Source organism: Aethalodelphis obliquidens, unplaced genomic scaffold (genome assembly GCF_003676395.1).
Source record: "Aethalodelphis obliquidens isolate GAN/ISIS:26980383/991018 unplaced genomic scaffold, ASM367639v1 scaffold15, whole genome shotgun sequence".
Lineage (NCBI taxonomy): Eukaryota > Metazoa > Chordata > Mammalia > Artiodactyla > Delphinidae > Aethalodelphis > Aethalodelphis obliquidens.
The window spans coordinates 13880100-13901296 of NW_020837959.1; the positions used below are offsets into that span (position 1 = coordinate 13880100).

The following is a 21197-nucleotide window of genomic DNA, read 5'->3' on the forward strand; positions in this document are numbered from 1 at the left end:
CCTTGGTCTCCTCCAGTCCCAGTGGTAGTACTTGAAATATTTTAAACCTGTTGTGGCTTCAAGAGCAAACAATCAGATGAATCAATCAAAGCACATCCTCGAACTGGAATGGAGTCTTCGAAGGCTTCATTCTGAGGCTGATACTGACTTGCTTATAGCTGTATCATGCTGACATGGATGGTCTGGGAAAGTGGTCAAGGTAGTTCTCATGTGGGGAATCGCAGTCCCAAGACAGCAGTTACTTACCAACTGGTGCAAAAGTATTTCAGTACAATAAGAATTGGAAAGTCCTGTTGCAAACCAGCTGATTATCAGATCTGTTTTTAACACATTTTGGTTAAATGAATATTTAGTGTGAGTGCGACTTTTAAAGTGTTCCTTGTTAGTAAGTCAAGTACTATGGTTGTATTTTAACAACTTTTTTTTTGTAGCTTTAAGGGTCACTCCATTTTTACTCATTCACGTAGTTTTCTACCTATTGCAAATATATCAAGATAGTCAAGATATTGGTCAGATAACATACCTAGAATTTTCCTTACACAAACAAAGCCATTAACAAGCCAGCACTTTGCCCCACACACACCAGCCCCAAGAATGCCCTTCTGCAGCCACTCTGCATTTTGTCTAAACTGAACTGGTTGTCCTCTGTACCTGAAGCACAGCTGTCGTTTCTGGATCTGCCTCTGCTGCTTTCCTTCATTGGATCTCTGCTTTCTCTCCGGCTTCATGAACACTGTGCGTTTCCTCTTTTTGATTTATTTTGCTTTTACCGCTTTCTCAAGCAAGTATGAATGAAAAACATTCTTTGATCTCTTTTATATAAAAGTTTTTTATTTTATATTTGCATTTTATTGATGGACTGGGTAATCATTTTTCGTGTGGATTTTGAAGGCTTTCTTTTACTCTTTCCTAGCTCCTAATAAGCTACTGAAATGAATGATACCAATCTGATTTTGACTCCTTTGTCTTTCTTTGATCTATTTATTTGTATTTCCTGTTTGAAGGTTTTTAGGATCTTTTTATCCCTGTTGCTTGGAAATTTCATGATACGTCTTTGTCTTGATCCTGTTTCATTTAACACATTGGGTGTTTGGTGGGTCCCTTCTAATGGAGATACGTGTCCATCAATTCTGGGAATTCCTTTGTGTTGTTTTTCAATGCTTTCCTGTATTTTCTCTGTTCTTTCTGAATCTTCTGGATTGAGCAATTATTTACTTTTTCTTCTTCTTTTATTCCTTTTTGGAGTGTCCAGTTTTTCTTTCATGAGCACAGTTTTTTAATCTAAGAATGTTAGCTTTCTGATGTGTTGTTCTGTGCCCTGCGCTATCTCTGCCTTCTATACCTTCCCTTTTTCATCCAGTTTGATTTCCTTTTTTGTGTTTGAAGCATTTGTCAAATGTATTATGATGTCTGGTTGTCTTTGACATGTAAGTATGAAACCGTAAAAAGCTGCTTACAAATAAACGGGTCTTTTCGGTTGGTGGGCCTCACTTGGGGAGTGAGTCAGTTTTTTCAGTTAGATGACCAACAAATAAATGTCTTTTCGAATGCTGGCATTCTGTTGCAGCGTTTGATTTCTTCAAATGAGAATTCTTTATTTTCCTCTTAGAAGGAGTATATGTGGCAAATGAAAGGGTGCAGATGTGGGAAACGAGGCGATAGGATATGTCCAGAAATAGGATGTGGTAATAGGCTGGGTTGAAAGAATGTGAACTTTCCTTCAATCTTCTGTCTTGTTTCCATCCCCTTTCTCAGCCTTCCACTATACCTGGAATCCCCAAATCTAGAGCCTTTGTGATTCAATTTCAGCAGAGAGTAAAGGGAAGCAGAATAGTTTAGCCTTTCAGGATTGAGAGAGGGGCCTTGGTATACAACTTCTCTGCATACAGACTCTCAACAGGTTTCCACATTTCGTGCTCTGCTCCTTATCTTCTCCTTCTAAGGTAGTCTAGGTTTTTAGCCCTCAGGGGTTCTGAAAATGTTGACGTTCCTTTCTGTCTGCACGGGAGCGACTTCCCTTTCTACTTTGGTCACCTACTCTTTATCTTTTCTCCCGTTTTTCTCTGTGGGCTCATATCTTGTTATTGTTGTTATCATCATCGTTGTCATCATGATTTTTATTATTATACTCTCATTTTAGTTGCTGACTTAAAAAAATGCACATGAGAGTCACGAGTTAAGTTTTATTGGGGGCAAAATGAGGACTATAGCCTGGGAGACGGCATTTCAGATAGCTCTGAGAAACTGCTCCGAAGAAGTAGGGGGAAGGTCAGTATACATGTGATTTTGGTGACAGGGGAGTACATGCAATTAAGCACATTTTCTTTGCAGAAGGTTTCCGCTAGCCTAGTGAAGGTTACTGCTAGTCACGAGGAGCAGACGTCACCATGAAGGATTTTAGTGCTTTTCTAGATAAGAGGAGAAATAAGAATTGGGCTCATAAAATTGGCTTCTGAAAATATCTATCTGAAGACCTGTTCTGCCAGTTTTTCTCAGAGCACAGAGTGCCTCGTCTCTGCTCTCCACCTGAACTCCTTTCAGGGGGTGTTGAAGGTCAGCCGCTGCAGCAGCTCATGATTTAATCCTTGTAGAGGTGGGTGGCAAGCGCCAATCTGTAGTTGGCATAGTGAAACTTGCAGAATCGAGATGAGCACGTGTGATAAATCTACCATATTTATCAGAAATCCACTTTTACTCTTTATCAAGTTAAGCTGCAAAATGAATATTTTTATGGTGTTGCCAGTTTTAAGATACCTGTAGTCATATTCTCCTGAAATTATGAAACACATTAAGGATTTTTGTGAAGATTATGAATTCAGTACACTCCTCAGAAACATTGACTCCCATCTTTTGTGTGTGAGTTCAGTCTTCTGTTTTCTCCTGTTTTACACCTCTCTCCCTGTAAGACTGTCTTGTAATGACAATATCTTCATTTCTTAATTTCTGCATTTTTCTCAAGTCTACTTAATCTCCAGCTTAAATTGGACTCTGTGTTACTTACCGTCCTTTAGTTGTGCATGGTTTTATTCCTTACCTGTTCCTCTCAAGAGTTATTCTAAACATTCATCAGTCCTATAAGCCCTTTTCACCTTTCTCTTCATGCCTCAAAAATCATTCTGATTACTACGTCACAAAGAAAATAAATGTTTTAGACCTTTATTCCCTAAACTCATGTTCCTGTAGTTTTCTCTCTGTATCCAAACTTTACTTTTTCTTTCAACAAACATTTATTACTTACAATATTCTGTCCACAAGAGGTAAAAGAATAGAGTACATGAAGATCTTTTGAAAATTAAAAATAAAATCAAAATTTAATAGGACAGAGACAAAAAGAGACACATGAAAAGTAAGAAGGTAAACAGTCTTCAATTCACAAGATTCAGAAAGAACAGAGAAAACAAAGGAAAGCATTAGAGGAATACCACAAAGAAATTCCCCAAATTGATGGACATGAGTCTTTATTAGAAGGGGCCCACCCAATACGCAATACATAGACATTAAAGTGACATTAAAGCCATGTCCAGAAGTAGGAGGACAGTTGGACAAAAGAAGACAAAGAAGTGGTAGGTAGTCGACATTCCAGAGAAAAATGTTAGGATGTCCTGAATGTGAAGGAACGAAGAGAGTTGGTGTTACTACTGAGTAGATACAGCAAGTATGTGTTTGTGTTGTAGAGGGAAGTCCCTAAGATGAGGCTGGAGGTGTAAGTGAGGGGCCTGATTACACAGAGTGTGGTGAGCCGTAGTTAATTAACAAGCTTGTGAACTCAAAACAGTAGAATACCTTTGCAACAGTGAAAAACCTGAGAAGATATTAAGCAAGTGAAGTGACAGTGACATGCATTTTCTCCAAAGAGCATTCTCCGTTGTTGAGAATAGATTGTCAGAGGGTAAAAGTGTACATAGTAAGACGGATTAGGAAGCATTTAGGTGAGAGATGAGAGATGGGCTAGTAGGTTTTTGGAAGAGTAGAGGCAGAGGAAAATGGACACAATTGAGGTATTTGGGAAATACAATCCAGGACCTGCTGCTGGATTGGAAAGGGGAGAGAGGAGAAGAGAAATTGTCAAGGACGGTTCCCGGGCTTCAACTAACTCACTGGGATGGTGGTAATGCCATTGCCAAGAAGGAAAGGGTGGAAGAGAAACCAAGTGGGAAATAAGAACAGAAGTTCAGTTTTTCACATGTTGAATTTGAGGTGCCTGTGAGAATTCCATAGGAGATGTGAAGTGTGATTGGATATTTGTGTCTACAGCTCAGAATAGAGACGTAGGCTAAAAGTACAAAATTCAGTGTTATGGCTTATTTGTGGTAATTAAAGCTTTTGTAATAGACAGGTTGCCTAACTGAAAAATCACAGGGGAAAATTGCTGTATTTCTAGCAGCAATATCCTTCTTAAGGTCCAAAGCCATGTATTCAGCTGCCTGGGGGATTGCCCATAAGCGTCTTAAGTGAATTTAAAACTACGCCCATCGTCTTTCTTGTTACCCCAAACCTTTTTTTCTTTTTTTGTGCCTTATCCTAGAGGGCAGCGCCATCATTCTCCCAGGGCACTCAGGCTACCAGAAGCCTGATAGTTGTCCAACTTCTTTTCCCTCACACCCTCCCGAACAGTAGATCATCAAGTTCTGTCAGTTTTGTCAACTAAATATTTCAGAAACTGCCTCATTCTCTCCTTGCTTCTCACCACTGATTTTTGTCTGGCTCTTGCTTTTTCGTTCCTGTATTTTTGCAGTAGCCCCTGACCCACCGCCCCCAGTGCATGCTCTCCGACCCTCTTCCTTCTCTTTGTCGCCACTATATTTTTTTTTTAAAGAGCAAATCTGATCGTATTTCTTGTCATGAGCCCTCTTCCTAGGTAGAATTGACCGTGCCCTCCCTAGTACCCCTGGATATCTATTCACACTTATTTTTAATGTATCCATCTCTCCCCCTGTTAAACTATGTCTTCTTAGGACAGAGTTTGCATATCATTCTTATGCATTCATTGCCTAATACACAGTAAATGTCCAATGCAGAGATGATAAGAGTTCAGACTCCTGGTCAAACAGATGTAAGTACAAAGTCTGTTTCCCAAGTGTAGTCGTTATGTGGCATTGGGAGTGACTCTGTTTTATCATCTGTAAAGTGGATATAATAGTAGTCCTTAGCTTCATAGGGTAATTGTGAATATGTTGGCTATAATGAAAGTTTTAATAATTTGTAGGGTTGAGTAGCGAATGAATTAATTGTTTAGTGATGCTTTATCCCTCGCAAGATAAAATCCAGATGTTGAGGACCTTCATGATCTGTCCTCTCTCCCCATCCCCTCTGACTCCACATCTTCTCCCTATGTAACTCCTCCCACTGTAAACACAGAACAGTACTTGCCATTACCTAAATATACCACCTCTCTCTCCCCTTCTGTTCCTTGCAGTCCTGTCTCTTTTCACTGGGAATGTCTTTCTCCACTTTATCTCCCTAGCATATTTTTGCTCATCCTTTTAAGACCTTTAGTGTCGCTCCCTAACAGAGGCCTTCTGTGATCCCTCCCCTCCACCCTCAAGCTTAGTCATTCCTTTTCTGGGCTCCCATACAATCTGCTATATGCCTCAGTTTTGCTTGTATATATGTGAGCCCCTTGAAGGCAGATTTTTCAGCTGTGTATGCACAAAGTCTAGCCAAATGCTTGAGTTCAATACATGTTAACTAAACAAATGAATATAGCGAGAAATGAATCTCTTATGCAGGTAAATGCATTTTTTAAAGTAATGTCACACTCTCTATGAGGGGTCAGCAAACTACAGCCCGTGAGCCAAATCCGGCCTTTCTACCACGTGTTTTTATAAATACAGGTTTTTGGAGACAGCCACGTTCACTCATTCCTGTGTTGTGTGCCACTGCTTTTGCACTGTAACATCACGGTTGAGTAGTTGTGTCAGAGACCAGACGGCTCACAAAGCCTAAAATATGTATCTGGCCCTTTACAGAAAAAGTTTTCTGACTTGTTCTATGTAGGTAAATTACCTTCCTTTAAATAATGTTTGGAAAGGACAGATAAAATTAGCAAAATTAACGTTTTTTCTATGACATACAAAATGTGGCCGTGTCCCTTTCTTTATTTATGTGTTTCTTTTTCAGACAAACGTATTCTGTTTAACTCTCTGGTATTTTTTAATTGCATAGGCAGGAGCAAGCTATTACAGGATGACTGGCCTGGGTCCTTTGCCTCAAGCTCTTTATAATGGTGAATCCTTTCACCATGAAGAGCTGAATATTCGGGAACTAGAAACGGCTGTTCTTCACAGAATGATGGATGAAACTGCATATTTACAAAAGGAAGTTTTTATGGTAGGTAAGCATGTATGAGAAAATATCTGATGAATGATATTTATAGATGATTTTTATGTTAAAAATATCTTTTAATAGCAAAAGTTAATTGTGTAAAAGTTTCCATTCTGATCGTTTAGTAATGATTTTTAAAGTAGTAATTAAATTTATCTGTGCGTAATTGCATCTAAAAAATTGCTTAATTGGAAAGAAACTTCACAGTTTTATAGGAAAATGTATTATAAGAATCCTAAATTGCATGTTACTTATTGACTTATTTTAGATTCAGTAGTCTTTAAATGTATTCTCTGCATAATTTTAAAACATCTGCATATAAATCACATATGTTACCTAAATAATATTTTATTATTTTAGGGTACATTAAATGATCGAACAAATGCAATTGACTTCCTTATGGATAGAAATAATGTTGTGCCCCGTATAAATCCTTTGATTTTGTACAATAAATGGCAGTACCTTAATTTAATATCTACATCAGGTAATACAATCCTTCCATATACTTTCCTATAAATGTTTATTGAGTTGTGAATGTTTTATTCATTATTTAACATTTAATATTAAAATTTTTAGTAACTGCTGATGTTGAAGATTTCTCTACTTTCTTCTTCTTGGATTCACAAGATAAGAGTGCTGTAATTGCAGAGAACATGTATTATGTAACCCAGGAAGGTAATAAGCATATTTTATTTTCCTGAATTTATTCCTAAATAGCAAAAACTTGTAATTTTATTAAATGCTTGCATAATACGTTTCTAGATGTTGATATCTGACTGGAGACCTGGCTTTCAATTTGAGGATTTGAAAATTATTAGGATGTAAGGACTGTGATGAGAAAATGTGATGCCTCCTATCTTAGCTAATCGTATATGCAGAGGGGTTAATCTTGAGGGGTTTTTGCCTTTTTTTTAAAGCAAGCTATTCCATTTTTCTCCTTTTTAGGAAGGTAGTAAAAACCCTTTCAAGATTAAATAAACTGATAATCTTATCAGGCACGAATAAAAGTGTAATCCCCAGATGAGAGGAGAATAGTTCTGTATTCTGATTAAACAGCGTCTAAATGTTTTGCTTAAGTTAAGGGTCATAACCAAAGGAGAGGGAGCCAAGACAGGAACATCTTTGGAAATAAGGACTTAGCCTGGATAGGAAAGTCTTCAGTGTGACCACAGTTCTGTTAGAGACCATGAACTATTCAGATACATGAAGATAATTGGAGTTTGGTTGGTTTTGGTTTCACTTTGTTTTGTTTGACCTGCTTTGCTCCAGAGAGAACAAAAAGAGCCAATGCATGAAACATAAAAGAAAGCTGATTGTTATTTCAGTATATAAAGCAGTAACTTTCTAACAATGAGTGATCTCAAGATGGAATTACTATGTAATAAGGGGTAAATTTTTATGTATGAGAGAGATTTAAGCAGACAGCTAGTTTTTGAGAATGCTGTGGAGTGAATCCAAATTAGGACCATATGGCCCTTGAATTACTTTGGAACACATCTGTGATTTCATGTTCATAAAGTGGTCTGTCTACAAGAGAACCAACAAATAATAAAATATAATTCAATTCCATATCATGGCAGGCTAAGGTCCTGAATGTGTCAAGTGAAGGGAAAAGGAGGCAGAGAAACAGGGAATAAAAAATAGGGCAAACATATTTATCAGGTTCTGGGTTATATTTCAAAAATTGCTTCTGGGCATCAGAATAAGTTAGGCCATAATTAATGCCCTTTGGTTAAATCTCTTGCAATCTAAAAGAAGACTTTATTAACTGAGAAACACCTGATTTCTTTATTTGCATTTATGTAAATATGTAAAGAAATAAAAGAGTTGGGAGAAATTTACTTAGCACTTTTGAAATAGTTCTGTTTACTAGTTGCAATGGTAAAAGTGATGACATTAAGAAGGCACGAGAATTCTTTACCTTTCTTCTTTGAGAAGAATGTGCCACTGCCTTACTCTCAAATTGCTTCTGAAGGATTGCAGGTAGAATCGATGTTATCCTTCTTTTTGTTATATTTTTTTCATTAACCAAAGCCAGTTTTTGCACAGTTATATGTTACTAAGTATGGTAATAACTGTAGCTTCACATCTATTCAGGTGTAGGTTTTTGGTGTAGCACACATTTTACAGTTGTTTTAAGTGGGTCATGAGATCTAAGGGACTGATTTTTCTATAGGTTTTAATGATGGCCAGACAAGTATTATTTCAGGTGTTATATGCTGAGGCTGGATGAAATTAAACCCATTTAACTGTGACTGCAGAATTAAAAATTATTTATTCTTGTGGCTTCCAAATTTTCAGATGTTTCTGAAACAAGAATTGCATTGATGTTGGCATAGGATGATGTGAATTAGGCCAAGTTAATAATAGTCAGAATTTTTGAAATACATGAATCATAAGCTAATAAATATTGCTGTTTTCAATATCTGCTAATAATTTATTGTATCCAGTTTTACATATATGTGAGGTACAAATATCATTATTTTTTACAAGTGTAGCTGGAAGGCATTTTTGCTTGGCAACAGTAGAACTTTGATAAGCATGATACAGTTTTCCCTACTGGCAAAAGTATCTCACATATGTGTTTCTTGGGGACTATTCTTTCTTTTTGGTATCTGAGTTTATATAAAGGTTATTACTCTTTCAACATTTTTATGTGTATTTCACTCTGTGTGTATGTAATTTTTACCAATATTTGCTTATTTTCAGAAAGATTCATTTTAAAAATTGTTACTGTTTTTATGTGTTTTGTTAACTGGAAATGTCCCTGTCTTTAGTTTGATTTTAAGAAGAATTAGTTTGACTAAACTGTTTGAAACTTTCAGATGATGTAATTTCTTCAGTTACTTTCTGGATTATTGCTGATTTTGACAAACCATCTGGGAGAAAACTGCTTTTTAATGCATTAAATCACCTGGTGAGTATTTAGACACTCTTACTACAAAAATTCTAATTTGTTGTAATTTCGAGAAAGCAATATGAAGAACATGCATTAAATCATTATTTCCCTTCATGTTAACATTTTCAGTACCTTGACTTGGTTAGAACATGGTGCTAAGGAGATTAAGACAGGAATTCAAATTCTTCCTCCATGTAGAATGGGTAACCTTGCCCAGGAAAAGAAAAACCTACATGTCTTCTGTGATTCATGACCTATATATTCTTTGCTAGTCCTTGCAGTTGGACATACATTTACAGGTCTAATAGTGTGTATGTACTGAATGTTTGTGTCCCCCCAAAATTTATGTGTTCAAATCTAATCCTCAATGTGATGATATTTGGAGGTGGGGCCTTTAGGAGGTAATTAGGTCAAAAGGGTGGAGTCCTCATAAATGGGATTATTGCTCTTACAAGAAGAGGTCAGAGAGGTAGCCCACTCTCTTTCTGTCATGTGAGGATACAAGGAGAAATCGGCAGAATGTAGTGCAGAAGAGGGTCCTCACCAGCACCTGACCATGCTGGCACACTGATCTTGGACTACCAGCCGCCAGTTTGTACTATTTTTTTTTACATACCTCTCTCAATAACAAGTAAACCAAGTACACAGAAAATCAGTAGGGATGTATAGAATATTTGAATAATAAAATAATCAAACCTGACCTAATGGATATTGATAGAAAAGTACACATAGTATATGTTCTTGCAAAGCACAAATGTAACGTTTAAAAAACATTTGTAGATGCTAGGCTATAAAGCAAATCTCATGAAATTTTCTTTTGCTTTTTTGCATCAGTAGTAACTATTTTTTTAAAATTTTTTATTGGAGTATAGTTGCTTTACAATGTTGTGTGAGTTTCTACTGTACAGCAAAGTGAATCAGCTATACGTGTACATATATCCCCTCTTTTATGGATTTCCTTCCCATTTAGCTCACCACAGAGCATTGAGTAGAGTCCCCCGTGCTATACAGTAGGTTCTCATTAGTTATCTATTTTATATATAGTATCAATAGTGTATATATGTCAATCCCAATCTCCCAATTCATCCCACCTCCCCCTTTCCCCTTAATATCCATACATTTGTTCTCTACGTCTGTCTCTATTTCTGCTTTGTAAATAAGATTGTCTATACCAATTCTTTCAGATTCCGCATATATGCGTTAATATACGATATTTGTTTTTCTCCTTCTGACTTACTTCACTCTGTATGACAGTCTCTAGATCCATCCACATCTCTACAAATGACCCAGTTTCATTCCTTTTTATGGCTGAGTAGTATTCCATTGTATGTATGTACCACATCTTCTTTATCCATTCTTCTGTCGATGGACATTTAGGTTGTTTCCATGTCTTGGCTATTGTAAACAGTGCTGCAGTGAACACTGGGGTGCATGTATCTTTTTGAATTATGGTTTTCTCAGGGTATATGCCCAGTAGTGGGATTGCTGGGTCATATGGTAGTTCTATTTTTAGTTTTTTAGGGAACCTGCATACTGTTCTTCACAGTGGCTGTATCAATTTACATTCCTACCAACAGTGCAGAGGGTTCCCTTTTCTCCACACCCTCTCCAGCATTTATTGTTTGTAGATTTTGTGATGATGGCCATTCTGACCTGTGTGAGGTGATAGTTCATTGTAGTTTTGATTTGCATTTGTCTAATGATTAGTGATGTTGAACATCTTTTCATGTGTTTGTTGGCCATCTGTATGTCTTCTTTGGAGAAATGTCTATTTAGGTCTTCTGCCCATTTTTTGATTGGGTTGCTTTGTGGGTTTTTTTTGATATTGAGCTGCATGTGCTGCTGTTTGTATATTTTGGAGATTAATCCTTTCTCAGTTGCTTCATTTGCAAATATTTTCTCCCATCTAAGCGTTGTCTTTTCATCTTGTTTATGGTTTCCTTTGCTGTGGCTTTAAGTTTCATTAGGTCCCATTTGTTTATTTTCCTTTTTATTCTCATTACTCTAGGAGGTGGGTCAAAAAAGATCTTTCTGTGATTTATGTCAAAGAGTGTTCTTCCTATATTTTCCTCTAAGAGTTTTACAGCGTCTGGCCTTACATTTAGGTCCTTAATCCATTTTGAGTTTATTTTTGTGTATGGTGTTAGGGAGTGTTCTAACTTCATTCTTTTACGAGTAGCTGTCCAGTTTTCCCAGCACCACTTTTGGAAGAGGCTGTCTTTGCTCCATTGTATATCCTTGCCTCCTTTGTCATAGATTAGGTGACCATAGGTGTGTGGGTTTAGCTCTGGGCCTTCTGGCCTATTCCATTGATTTATATTTCTGTTTTTGTGCCAGTACCATACTGTCTTGATTACTGTAGCCCTGTAGTAAAGTCTGAAGTCAGGGAGCCTGATTCCTCCAGCTCTGTTTTTTTCCCTCAATATTGCTTTTGCTATTCGAGGTCTTTTGTGTTTCCATACAAATTGTAAAATTTCTTGTTGCATTTCTGTGAAAATTGCCACTGGTAATTTGTTAGGGATTGCCCTGAATCTGTAGATTGCTTTGGTAGTATAGTCATTTTCACAATATTGATTCTTCCAGTCCAAGAACATGGTATATCTCTCCATCTGTTTGTGTCATCTTTGATTTCTTTCATCAGTATCTTACAGTTTTCTGCGTACAGGTCTTTTAGCTCCTTAGGTAGGATTATTCCTAGCTATTTTATTCTTTTTGTTGCAATGGTAAATGGGATTGTTTCCTTAATTTCTCATTCTGATCTTTCATTGTCAGCGTATAGGAATGCAAGAGATTCTTGTGTATTAATTTTGTATCCTGTGACTTTACTAAATTCATTTATTAGCTCTAGTAGTTTTCTGGTGTATCTAGGATTTTCTATGGGTGGTATCATGTCATCTGCAAACAGTGACAGTTTTACTTCTTCTTTTCTGATTTGGATTCCTTTTATTTCTTTTCCTTCTCTGATTGCTGTGGCTAAAACTTCCTAAACTGTGTTGAATAGTGGTGAGAGTGGGCAGCTTTGTCTGGTTCCTGATCTTAGTGGAAACGGTTTCAAGTTTTCACCATTGAGAACGATGTTGGCTGTGGGTTTGTCAAATGTGGCCTTTATTATGTTGAGGTAAGTTCCCTCTACGCCTACTTCCTGGAGGGTTTTTATCATAAATGGGTGTTGAATTTTGTCGAAAGCTTTTTCTGCATCCATTGAGATGATCGTATGGTTTTTCTCCTTCAGTTTGTTAATATGGTGTATCACATTGATTGATTTGCGTATATTGAAGAATCCTTGCATTCCTGGGATAAACTCCACTTGATCATGGTGTATGACCCTTTTAATGTGCTACTGGATTCTGTTTGCTAGTACTTTGTTGAGGATTTTTGCACCTATGTTCATCAGTGATATTGGCCTGTAATTTTCCTTTTTTGGGATATCTTTGTCTGGTTTTGGTATCAGGTGGCTTTGTAGAATGAGTTTGGGAGTGTTCCTCCCTCTGCAGTTTTCTGGAAGAGTTTGAGAAGGATAGGTTTAGCTCATCTCTAAATGTTTGATAGAATTCACCTGTGAAGCCATCTGGTCCTGGACTTTGTTTGTTGGAAGATTTTTAATCACAGTTTCAATTTCATTACCTGTGATTGGTCTGTTTATATTTTCTATTTCTTCCTGGTTCAGTCCTAGAAGGTTGTACCTTTCTAAGAATTTGTCCATTTCTTCCACATTGTCCATTTTATTGCCATATAGTTGCTTGTAGTAGTCTCATGATCCTTTGTATTTCTGCAGTGTCCATTGTGACCTCTCCTTTTTCATTTCTAATTTTATTCATTTGAGTCCTCTCCCTTTTTTCCTTGATGAGTCTGGCTGAAGGTTTATCAGTTTTGTTTATCTTCTCAAAGAACCAGCTTTTAGTTTTATTGATCTTTGCTATCGTTTTCTTTGTTTCTATTTCATTTATTTCTACTCTGATCTTTATGATTTCTTTCCTTCTACTAACTTGGGGTTTTGTTTGTTCTTTCTAGTTGCTTTAGGTGTCAGTTTAGGTTGTTTGAGATTTTTCTTGTTCCTTGAGGTAGGATTGTATTGCTATAAACTTCCCTCTTAGAACTTCTTTTGCTGCATCCCATAGGTTTTGGATCGTCATGTTTTCTTGTCACTTGTTTCTAGGTATTTTTTTATTTCTCTTTGATTTCTTCAGTGATCTCTTGGTTATTTAGTAGCATATTGTTTAGCCTCCATGTGTTTGTGTTTTTCACAGTTTTTTTTTCTGTAATTGGTTTCTAATCTCATAGCGTTGTGGTCCAAAAAGATGCTTGATACGATTTCAATTTTCTTAAATTTACTGAGGCTTGATTTGTGACCCAAAATATGATCTATCCTGGAGAATGTTCCCTGTGCACTTGAGAAGAAAGTGTATTCTGCTGCTTCGTGTGGAATGTCCTATAAATGTGAATTAAGTCTGTCTGGTCTAATGTGTCATTTAAGGCTTGTGTTTCCTTATTAATTTTCAGTCTGGATGATCTATCCATTGGTGTAAGTGTAGTGTTAAAATCCCCCACGATTATTGTGTTACTCTCAATTTCCCCTTTTATGGCTGTTAGCATTTGCTTTATGTATTGAGGTGCTCCTATGTTGGGTGCATAAATATTCACAATTGTTGTATCTTCTTCAATTATGCAAAGTACAGTTGACCCTTGAACAATGCAGGGGTTAGGGCCACTGACCCTCTGAGCAGTCAGAAATCCACTTATAACTTATAGTCAGCCCTCCGTATTCAAGGTTCCACATCTGCAGATTCAACCAACCACAGATCATGTAATATTGTAGTATTTACTACTGAAAAAAAATTGTTTTTAAGTGGACCCATGCTGTTCAAACCTGTGTTGTTGAAAGATCAACTGTATATTCTTTGACCACAGTGTAATTAAGTTAGAAATCAATCACGAAAAGAAAACTAGAACATCTCTGTACATTTGGAAATTAAGAAATGCTTGTGTGTAACCTGTTGATACAAAAATGCACATTTGAAAATATTTTTTGAAAGAATTAAGATTTGAATGACATTAAAACTTGACAGATACAACTAAAACTATGTTATATCTGAAAAAGAGAAAGGTTGAAAAATCAGTCATCTAAGCACAAATCTTAAAATTTAAAAACAGCAACTTAAACTTCTATCGAAGAAAGTAAAGGAAAAGGAAGATAAAGATAAGAACAGAAAGTCATGAAATAGAAGACATACAGTAGTTAAGGTCCACAAAGCCAAAATTTGGTTCTTTGAAAAGACTAATAGAATTGATAGAAACACATGGTAAAACTGGTCAAGAAATATGGAGAAGCAGACCCAGTCAATCAGTGCTCTGATAGAAAGAGGGGATGTTACTCAAGATTCTGTGGACGTGACAGAGGTAGGAAGAAGGCATTTTTAGTTATCAAAGGAATTAAATCTGTAATTTAAGATATTCAAAAGAGAAAACCCCGGACTTATATGACCATACTAGTAAACTGTACCAAGCATCAATCTAACACAAATTTTTTTCCAGAGAATAGAAAAATAAGCAATACATTTCAACTCATTGTACAAGGTCAGCATTACTTCAAAACCAAATGCATAAAAGGGCATTATATAAGAATGGAAAACTGTAGGCCACTCTTACTCATGGACATAGGTGCAAAAATCCTAAACAAGTGAATAAAGGAATAAGCATTATAAAAATCAAAAAGGAAAAATTAAAATTGTCTTTTTTCCAAATTGTTTATACAGAAAATACATATAAATCCACAAAAAGTTATTAGAATTCATTTTTTAGTTTAACTAGGTTGCTGCCCAACAGGTCAGTATACCAGAATTAAGTCTAAGCGTTGCAACAAATAAGAAATGCATTTTAAATAAAAATATCACTTATAATAGTATCAAAAATATCAAATGCTAGGAATAAATGTAACATAATTGTTTAAGACTTTTACACAATAAAATATTGAGAGAAAATTCAGAAGTCTTACATGAATGGAGAGATATACCATAATCATGAATTGAAAGAGTCAGTATTTTAAAGATGTTCTCCCCAAATTGATGTATCAGTTAGGTGCAATTCCAATATGAATCTGAGCGTGTTTTATGGAAATTGTCAAGCTGATTCTCAAATTTATATAGAGATTCGAAGGACCAAGAATAACTAAGTTACTCTTCAAGAAGAGGAAGGTAGGATAATTGCTCCGCTGGGTATCAAGATCTTTCATAAAGCTATACAACTGAAAACAATTTGGATAGAAAAATAGAGCAGTGAAAGAAGAATAGAGAATCCAGAAACAGACCCATGTATATACTACACGTGCTTTATGATAGAGTTGACCTTAAAGAGCAGTAAGGGTGGTCTCTTAAACTTTCTCCTTTTCACATCACACTCAGAAATCAGTTCCAAATGGATAGAGATCTAAACATAGAAAGCAAAATAATAAAGGTTCTCAAAGGTAACAAAGGTTATCTTTAGGACTTGAGAGAAGAGAAAGATTTGTAAGACAGAACACAAAACCCAGTAGCAATGAAGAAGATTACCAGTAAATTCAACTACATTGAAATTAGGGACTGTTTTTTGTCAGAACACACCAGCAAGAGAATAAAAGATCAAGCCACAGACTAGCAGAAGTTATCTGCATACGGGTAACCAAAAAAGCACTCAAGTCTTAGAAATGAAACCCTTATAACTCAGTACATAAAAGGCAATTATCTCCAGTGAAATACTGGCAAAAGATTCAACAGACAAATCAGAAAAGAGGCCAATGAACATGTTAAAGAATGTTTAATATCATTAGTGATGAGAAAAAGCAAATTAAACCTAATGAGATATCTTTACACATCCACCAGAATGATTTAAATTTAAAAATCTGACAATACAAAATGTTTATGAGGCTCTGGGGTAGTGGGACTTTCATATGTTGCTGGTGGGAGTAAAAATTAGTCTAACTCTCCTGAAAAACTCTCTTTAACATCTTCTAAAGTTGAAGATATGTATATTGTGTTTGTAGAGTGCCAAAGTGAAAAAAATTCAAAGGTCTAGCATCAGTAGAATGGATAAAGGAGAGTATATTCATATGGAATTCTGTATGGTACCAAAAAACAGTAACTATAGCTACTCCAAACAGTGTTGGTGAATCTCACTATCATGTGGAATGGAAAAAGAGTACAAAAGAATATATAGTGTATGATTACATTCATATGACGTTCAAAGTAGATTAAATGTTTAACGATGAAAACATTGGTGGTAAAATATAAAGAAAAGCAAGAATGTTATTACTGTGAATGACAAGATAGTGGTTGTCTTTAGGAAAGTGGGAAGGTGAAGTAATTGGCAGGGGATATGAAAGATGTCTGGGTTGCTGGCAGTGCTCTGTTTCTTGACCTGGGCGATATTTTGTGGGTTAATTCACTGAGCTCTACAGTTTTATTTTGTGCATTTTTCTGTGTGTTAGTTTACACACACACATCCAAAAAAGAGGCCAAAAGAATCATGACGCAAAGAGGAGAGAATTAGTTAATAAAATGATTGTTTTTAGACTATTTCAGTGGTATACCGCATTCAATACATTCAACAGGAAGACAGTGAAAGATGTTGTATGGTAAAGCGAGCAAACTTAATTGGAAAGAAGAAAGTTCAGTTGTAAAAGGACAGGTAAGATACTGATATTTTTCACCTATAAATGTGTTTTGCAGGAAGTAAGTGTTCATGGTCGGTTGGGAGTTATTTATAATCCTACATCAAAAATAGATGAAGATAACACAGCTATTTCCAGAGGAGTTCTGGCAGCTTTTCTTACACTGAAAAACAGCTTTTTGAGAAACTTTCTCAGGAAACTGGCAGAGGAAGAAACTGCTACAGCTATTTACTCTGGAGATAAAATTAAAACATTCCTTACTGAGGTCAGTAGCTATTTGTTTGAAATAATAAATAAGTATCTTGCATATTTCAAAAGTATAAGTCAGTGTGCTTGGAGATATCATGTTAAAAAATCATTAAGTATAATCAAACGGGGATAATAAACTTTCCTTTACAGTGGGAAAAGATGCATGTTACATGATACAGCTTTGCATAGAGGCACTTAACAAATCAAATTTCATATATTTCAACTACTACTTCATGATCCTTAAAGTTAAAGGCATTCTAGTCAGGATACGTACTTATGTGAAGCATTAGGAGTTAAAGGATTATGTGAATAATCCTCAGTTATTTCACTCAAGGGGTCCAGTACAGGGAAAATTCTAAAGACAGAAGCTGATCCTCTGGAAGAAAGATTCATTAATCCATTCAAAAAATATTTATTGATTGTCTACCAGACAATGGCGATAATACTTACGAACAAGGCAGATAGAGTCCCAGTTCTTATGGAGCTTACATTGTAATGGGAAAGACCAGGTAAGTGGTTTTGGAAAGATATAAAGAAATATAAGAAAGTAAACAGTTTGAGGGATGCTCTTTTAGCTGGAGTGGTCAAGGGAAGTCATCTCTAAAGAGCTGATGTCTGAGCAGAGCTCTGAATGAAATGAGAAGTCAAGCCATGGAAAGCCTACAGACTTTCTTACAGAGGAGAATATACCAGGTTCAGAACACAGCAGGTCTAAAGGCCTGACACAGAGACAGTCTTGCCAGGTTTGGGGTATAGGCAGAAGGTCATCATGACCAAAGTAGAGTGATGGGGAGACTAGTAGGAAATGAGTTCACAAACATACTCCCAGATATTCAAGCACTCATAGGCCATGGTAAGGAATTGAAATTTTTTCTGAGTATAATGGAAAGTCATTGAGGAATCTCGTGAGATTAATAATCTTGAAAAAGATGACTCTGGGTGCCATGTGAAGATTTGATAGTCGGTAAACAAGAGTGGAAATAGGATGAACAATTAGAATGCTATTGCAACAATCCAGGTAAGAAATAATGGTGTCTTGGAGTAGATATTGGTGGTGGACATGGTGAGATGGTATATACATAATATCTGTTACAACTGTAGTCAGCTTGAAGAGCTGCCAATTGTATGTGACATGTGAAAGTAATACTCAAGGATTTTGTCTTGAACAGCTAGAATTGTGGTGTCTTTTTTTTGAGATGGGGAAGTCTTGATGAAGAGAAGATTGGGATACATAGGGGATCAAGAGTTAAGTTTTGTGTGTGTTAAGTTGGAGATGCCTGTTGGACATTCAAGTGGAGATGTTGAGTTGACAATTTAGTTAATAAGTGTAGGAATCAATGGAGGGTATAATGTTTTGTTTTGTTTTGAGAGTCATCAACATTATATATAATTTAAAGCTAAGAAACTGGATGAAATACCTTGGAAGTGAGTGGGGCAGGGGTTGGAGAACAGAGGGACTGAAAAGTAGCCCTGGAACATTCCAACATGTAGAGGAACGCAAGAAAAGGATGATCCAGTAGAGGGGACAAATGGAACAGCCACTGGGTTAGGAAGATAACCAGGAGAGTGTGATATCCTAGAAGCCACCTGGAGGAAGTATTTCAAGGAGGACATGATAAACTATGCCATATTTCTTGAAATTAGGCTTCATAATCGACCATTTTATTTGTTTAGGTGGTCATTGGTGGTTTTGATAAGAACAGTTTCAGTGAAGTGATTGGTATAAACGTGAACTGGATTCAAGAGAGAATAGGAAATCAGGAAACAGAGACAGCAAGTATAGGTAGCTTTTTAAAGGAATTTTCCTATGTGGGGAACCGAGAAATACTCTGTAGCTAGAATAGGGCTTGAGGTCATGGAAGGATTTCACATATTTGTGGTATGCTGATGAAAACAGTCCATCCAGAAAATGAGAAAAGATGAAACGGAGCAGAGCAAAGTGGGAGGATAGCTCTTGCGTAGCTAAGAGGTGCTGGGACCCAGTGCACAAGCTGTAAGTATTGGCTGAAGAATGGGGTAGATTTTTTTGGTGGTAGCAAGATGAGTACTTTACTTCTGATTGATTTTGTCCTCAAAAGAAGGTCAAGTCATTAGCTAAGTATTAGAATAGGAGTAGGTGCTCTTAGAGGTTCGAGGGTAGAGGAGAAAATGTCAAATATTTTTCTAGTATTCTGCGAGTGAGAAAGTGAATTAAAAACATTATAGTAAGATTTCTGAGGGCCCACTTGAGGTTGATGACCATAAATTGAAAGTGAGATCAATGTTGGCCGCATGTTTTTCTCCCGCTGCCCTAAAGCTGTTTGGATCCAGTTGCAGAGTAAGCAGAGATGTGTTTAACCAGAGTTGAGGTTTTGCCAGGTGAATAACTGAGGGGAAGCATCCAGGGGAGGTGAGCATGGAATGTTTCTGTTATAGTAAAGGGCTCTGGGGTATAACTTGGTTAGGAGGAAAATGATAATATGGAAAGTGTGATGGACAGTAAATAAGTGGTAGGGTCAGTGGACTAAAGGGTTGAGTAATGGTTGGTCTGGTGACACTGGGATGAATGAGCTAGAAGGTCAGCAGATTGTGGTCAGAGAGGGGTTGACTGAGACAGAGGTTTTGGAAGTAAAGATCTAGAGCTACACTGTCTGATACTGTAGCCACTAACTTCATGTGGCTATTTTAAACTTAAATTAAATTTAAATTCAGTTTCTCAGTCATACTAGCCACATTTCAAGCGCTCAGTACCCATCTGTGGCTGTGTGTTGGACAGCACGGGGGAACATTTCTGACCTTGCAGGAGTACCAGGAACGTGATAGAAAGTCAGAATGTAAGGCCCTCCCTGGATCTACACCCAGGTGATTTGTATGCATATTAAAGTTTGATACACACTGAGATGGCAAAGATTACTTTTGTATTTCAGAGTTTAAATGCACTATTACTAAATTGGTTTCATGGGATTGGTGTAATGGAATGAGCAGGGTATTTCTATTTTAAACAATAATTTTTTTAATTGAACACACCAAAATGGAGGTACTGAATTCAGAATTTAATAAACATTGTATTTCATTGTTTAATGTTAAATTTTATTTAAATTGATGTTTCCTAGCATTTTACTAATCAGTAATCCACCCAAAATTCTCAAAGAATGAGTAGCAAACTGTATCTACTTGTAACAGGATTTACAGATATTGTAATTGCCTTGCCAAAGAAGGATTCTTTTTTTAAATGTGGTTTCAGAACAAAATAGTACATTTTAAAATCACAAATTAATATAATTTTAAATTTTATGCTAATATATTAAAGTAGGCTATGTTTAAAAAATTATTTAATGTATTTACTGTTCTCTTACTGGTTTTATCATTCTTAACTTATACCTTAGGGAATGGATAAAAATGCCTTTGAGAAAAAATATAATACCATTGGAGTGAATATTTTTCGAACTCACCAGTTGTTCTGTCAAGATGTACTTAAATTGCGTCCTGGAGAAATAGGTGTTGTCAGCAATGGGAAAGTAAGTAAAAAAAAGCAATTGCTCACTTTTCTCAGTGACACTGTGATACGGGGGTGTCAAGCATTTTCTGTCACAACACACCTGATGCAACACACACAGAGGACGGTGCTCGTGGGCTAGACTTGCCAGACAGGTCTCAGCGTAAATAAAATGGCCACTGAGATGTCCAGTTCGTGGCACAGTACCTGTTTCTTCACCCCTCCCTCCCATTGGTGATAACATTGAATGCAGCTAAGGATGTTTTGGGAGGATAGCTTTTATAATATAAATATTAGAACAAACAGTTTTGTTTACATTACAACATTGTGATTGAGCACTGTTGTAAGTAGGTGTAAAAAGTACATTCTGGGCTTCCCTGGTGGCGCAGTGGTTGAGAGTCCGCCTGCCGATGCAGGGGACACGGGTTCGTGCCCCGGTCCGGGAGGATCCCACATGCCGCGGAGCGACTGGGCCCGTGAGCCGTGGCCGCTGCGCCTGCGCGTCCGGAGCCTGTGCTCCGCAACGGGAGAGGCCACAGTGGTGAGAGGCCCGCGTACCACAAAAAAAAAAAAAAAAAAAAAAAAGTACATTCTGACATCTTTTTCTT

General features: G+C 36.7%; 1 protein-coding gene across 2 annotated transcripts in view; it reads left to right on the forward strand.

Moving 5' to 3' along the window:
* The window catches only part of UGGT2 (UDP-glucose glycoprotein glucosyltransferase 2), a 164129-nt gene that overhangs the window by 79292 nt on the left and 63640 nt on the right, over positions 1-21197 (forward strand). For both annotated transcript variants that reach the window (XM_027115971.1, XM_027115972.1), the window contains exons 17-22: positions 6166-6330; positions 6685-6808; positions 6901-6999; positions 9150-9241; positions 16924-17130; positions 20480-20611. In XM_027115971.1, the coding sequence (XP_026971772.1) occupies positions 6166-6330; positions 6685-6808; positions 6901-6999; positions 9150-9241; positions 16924-17130; positions 20480-20611 (819 nt within the window). The remainder of the gene's footprint in view (positions 1-6165; positions 6331-6684; positions 6809-6900; positions 7000-9149; positions 9242-16923; positions 17131-20479; positions 20612-21197) is intronic.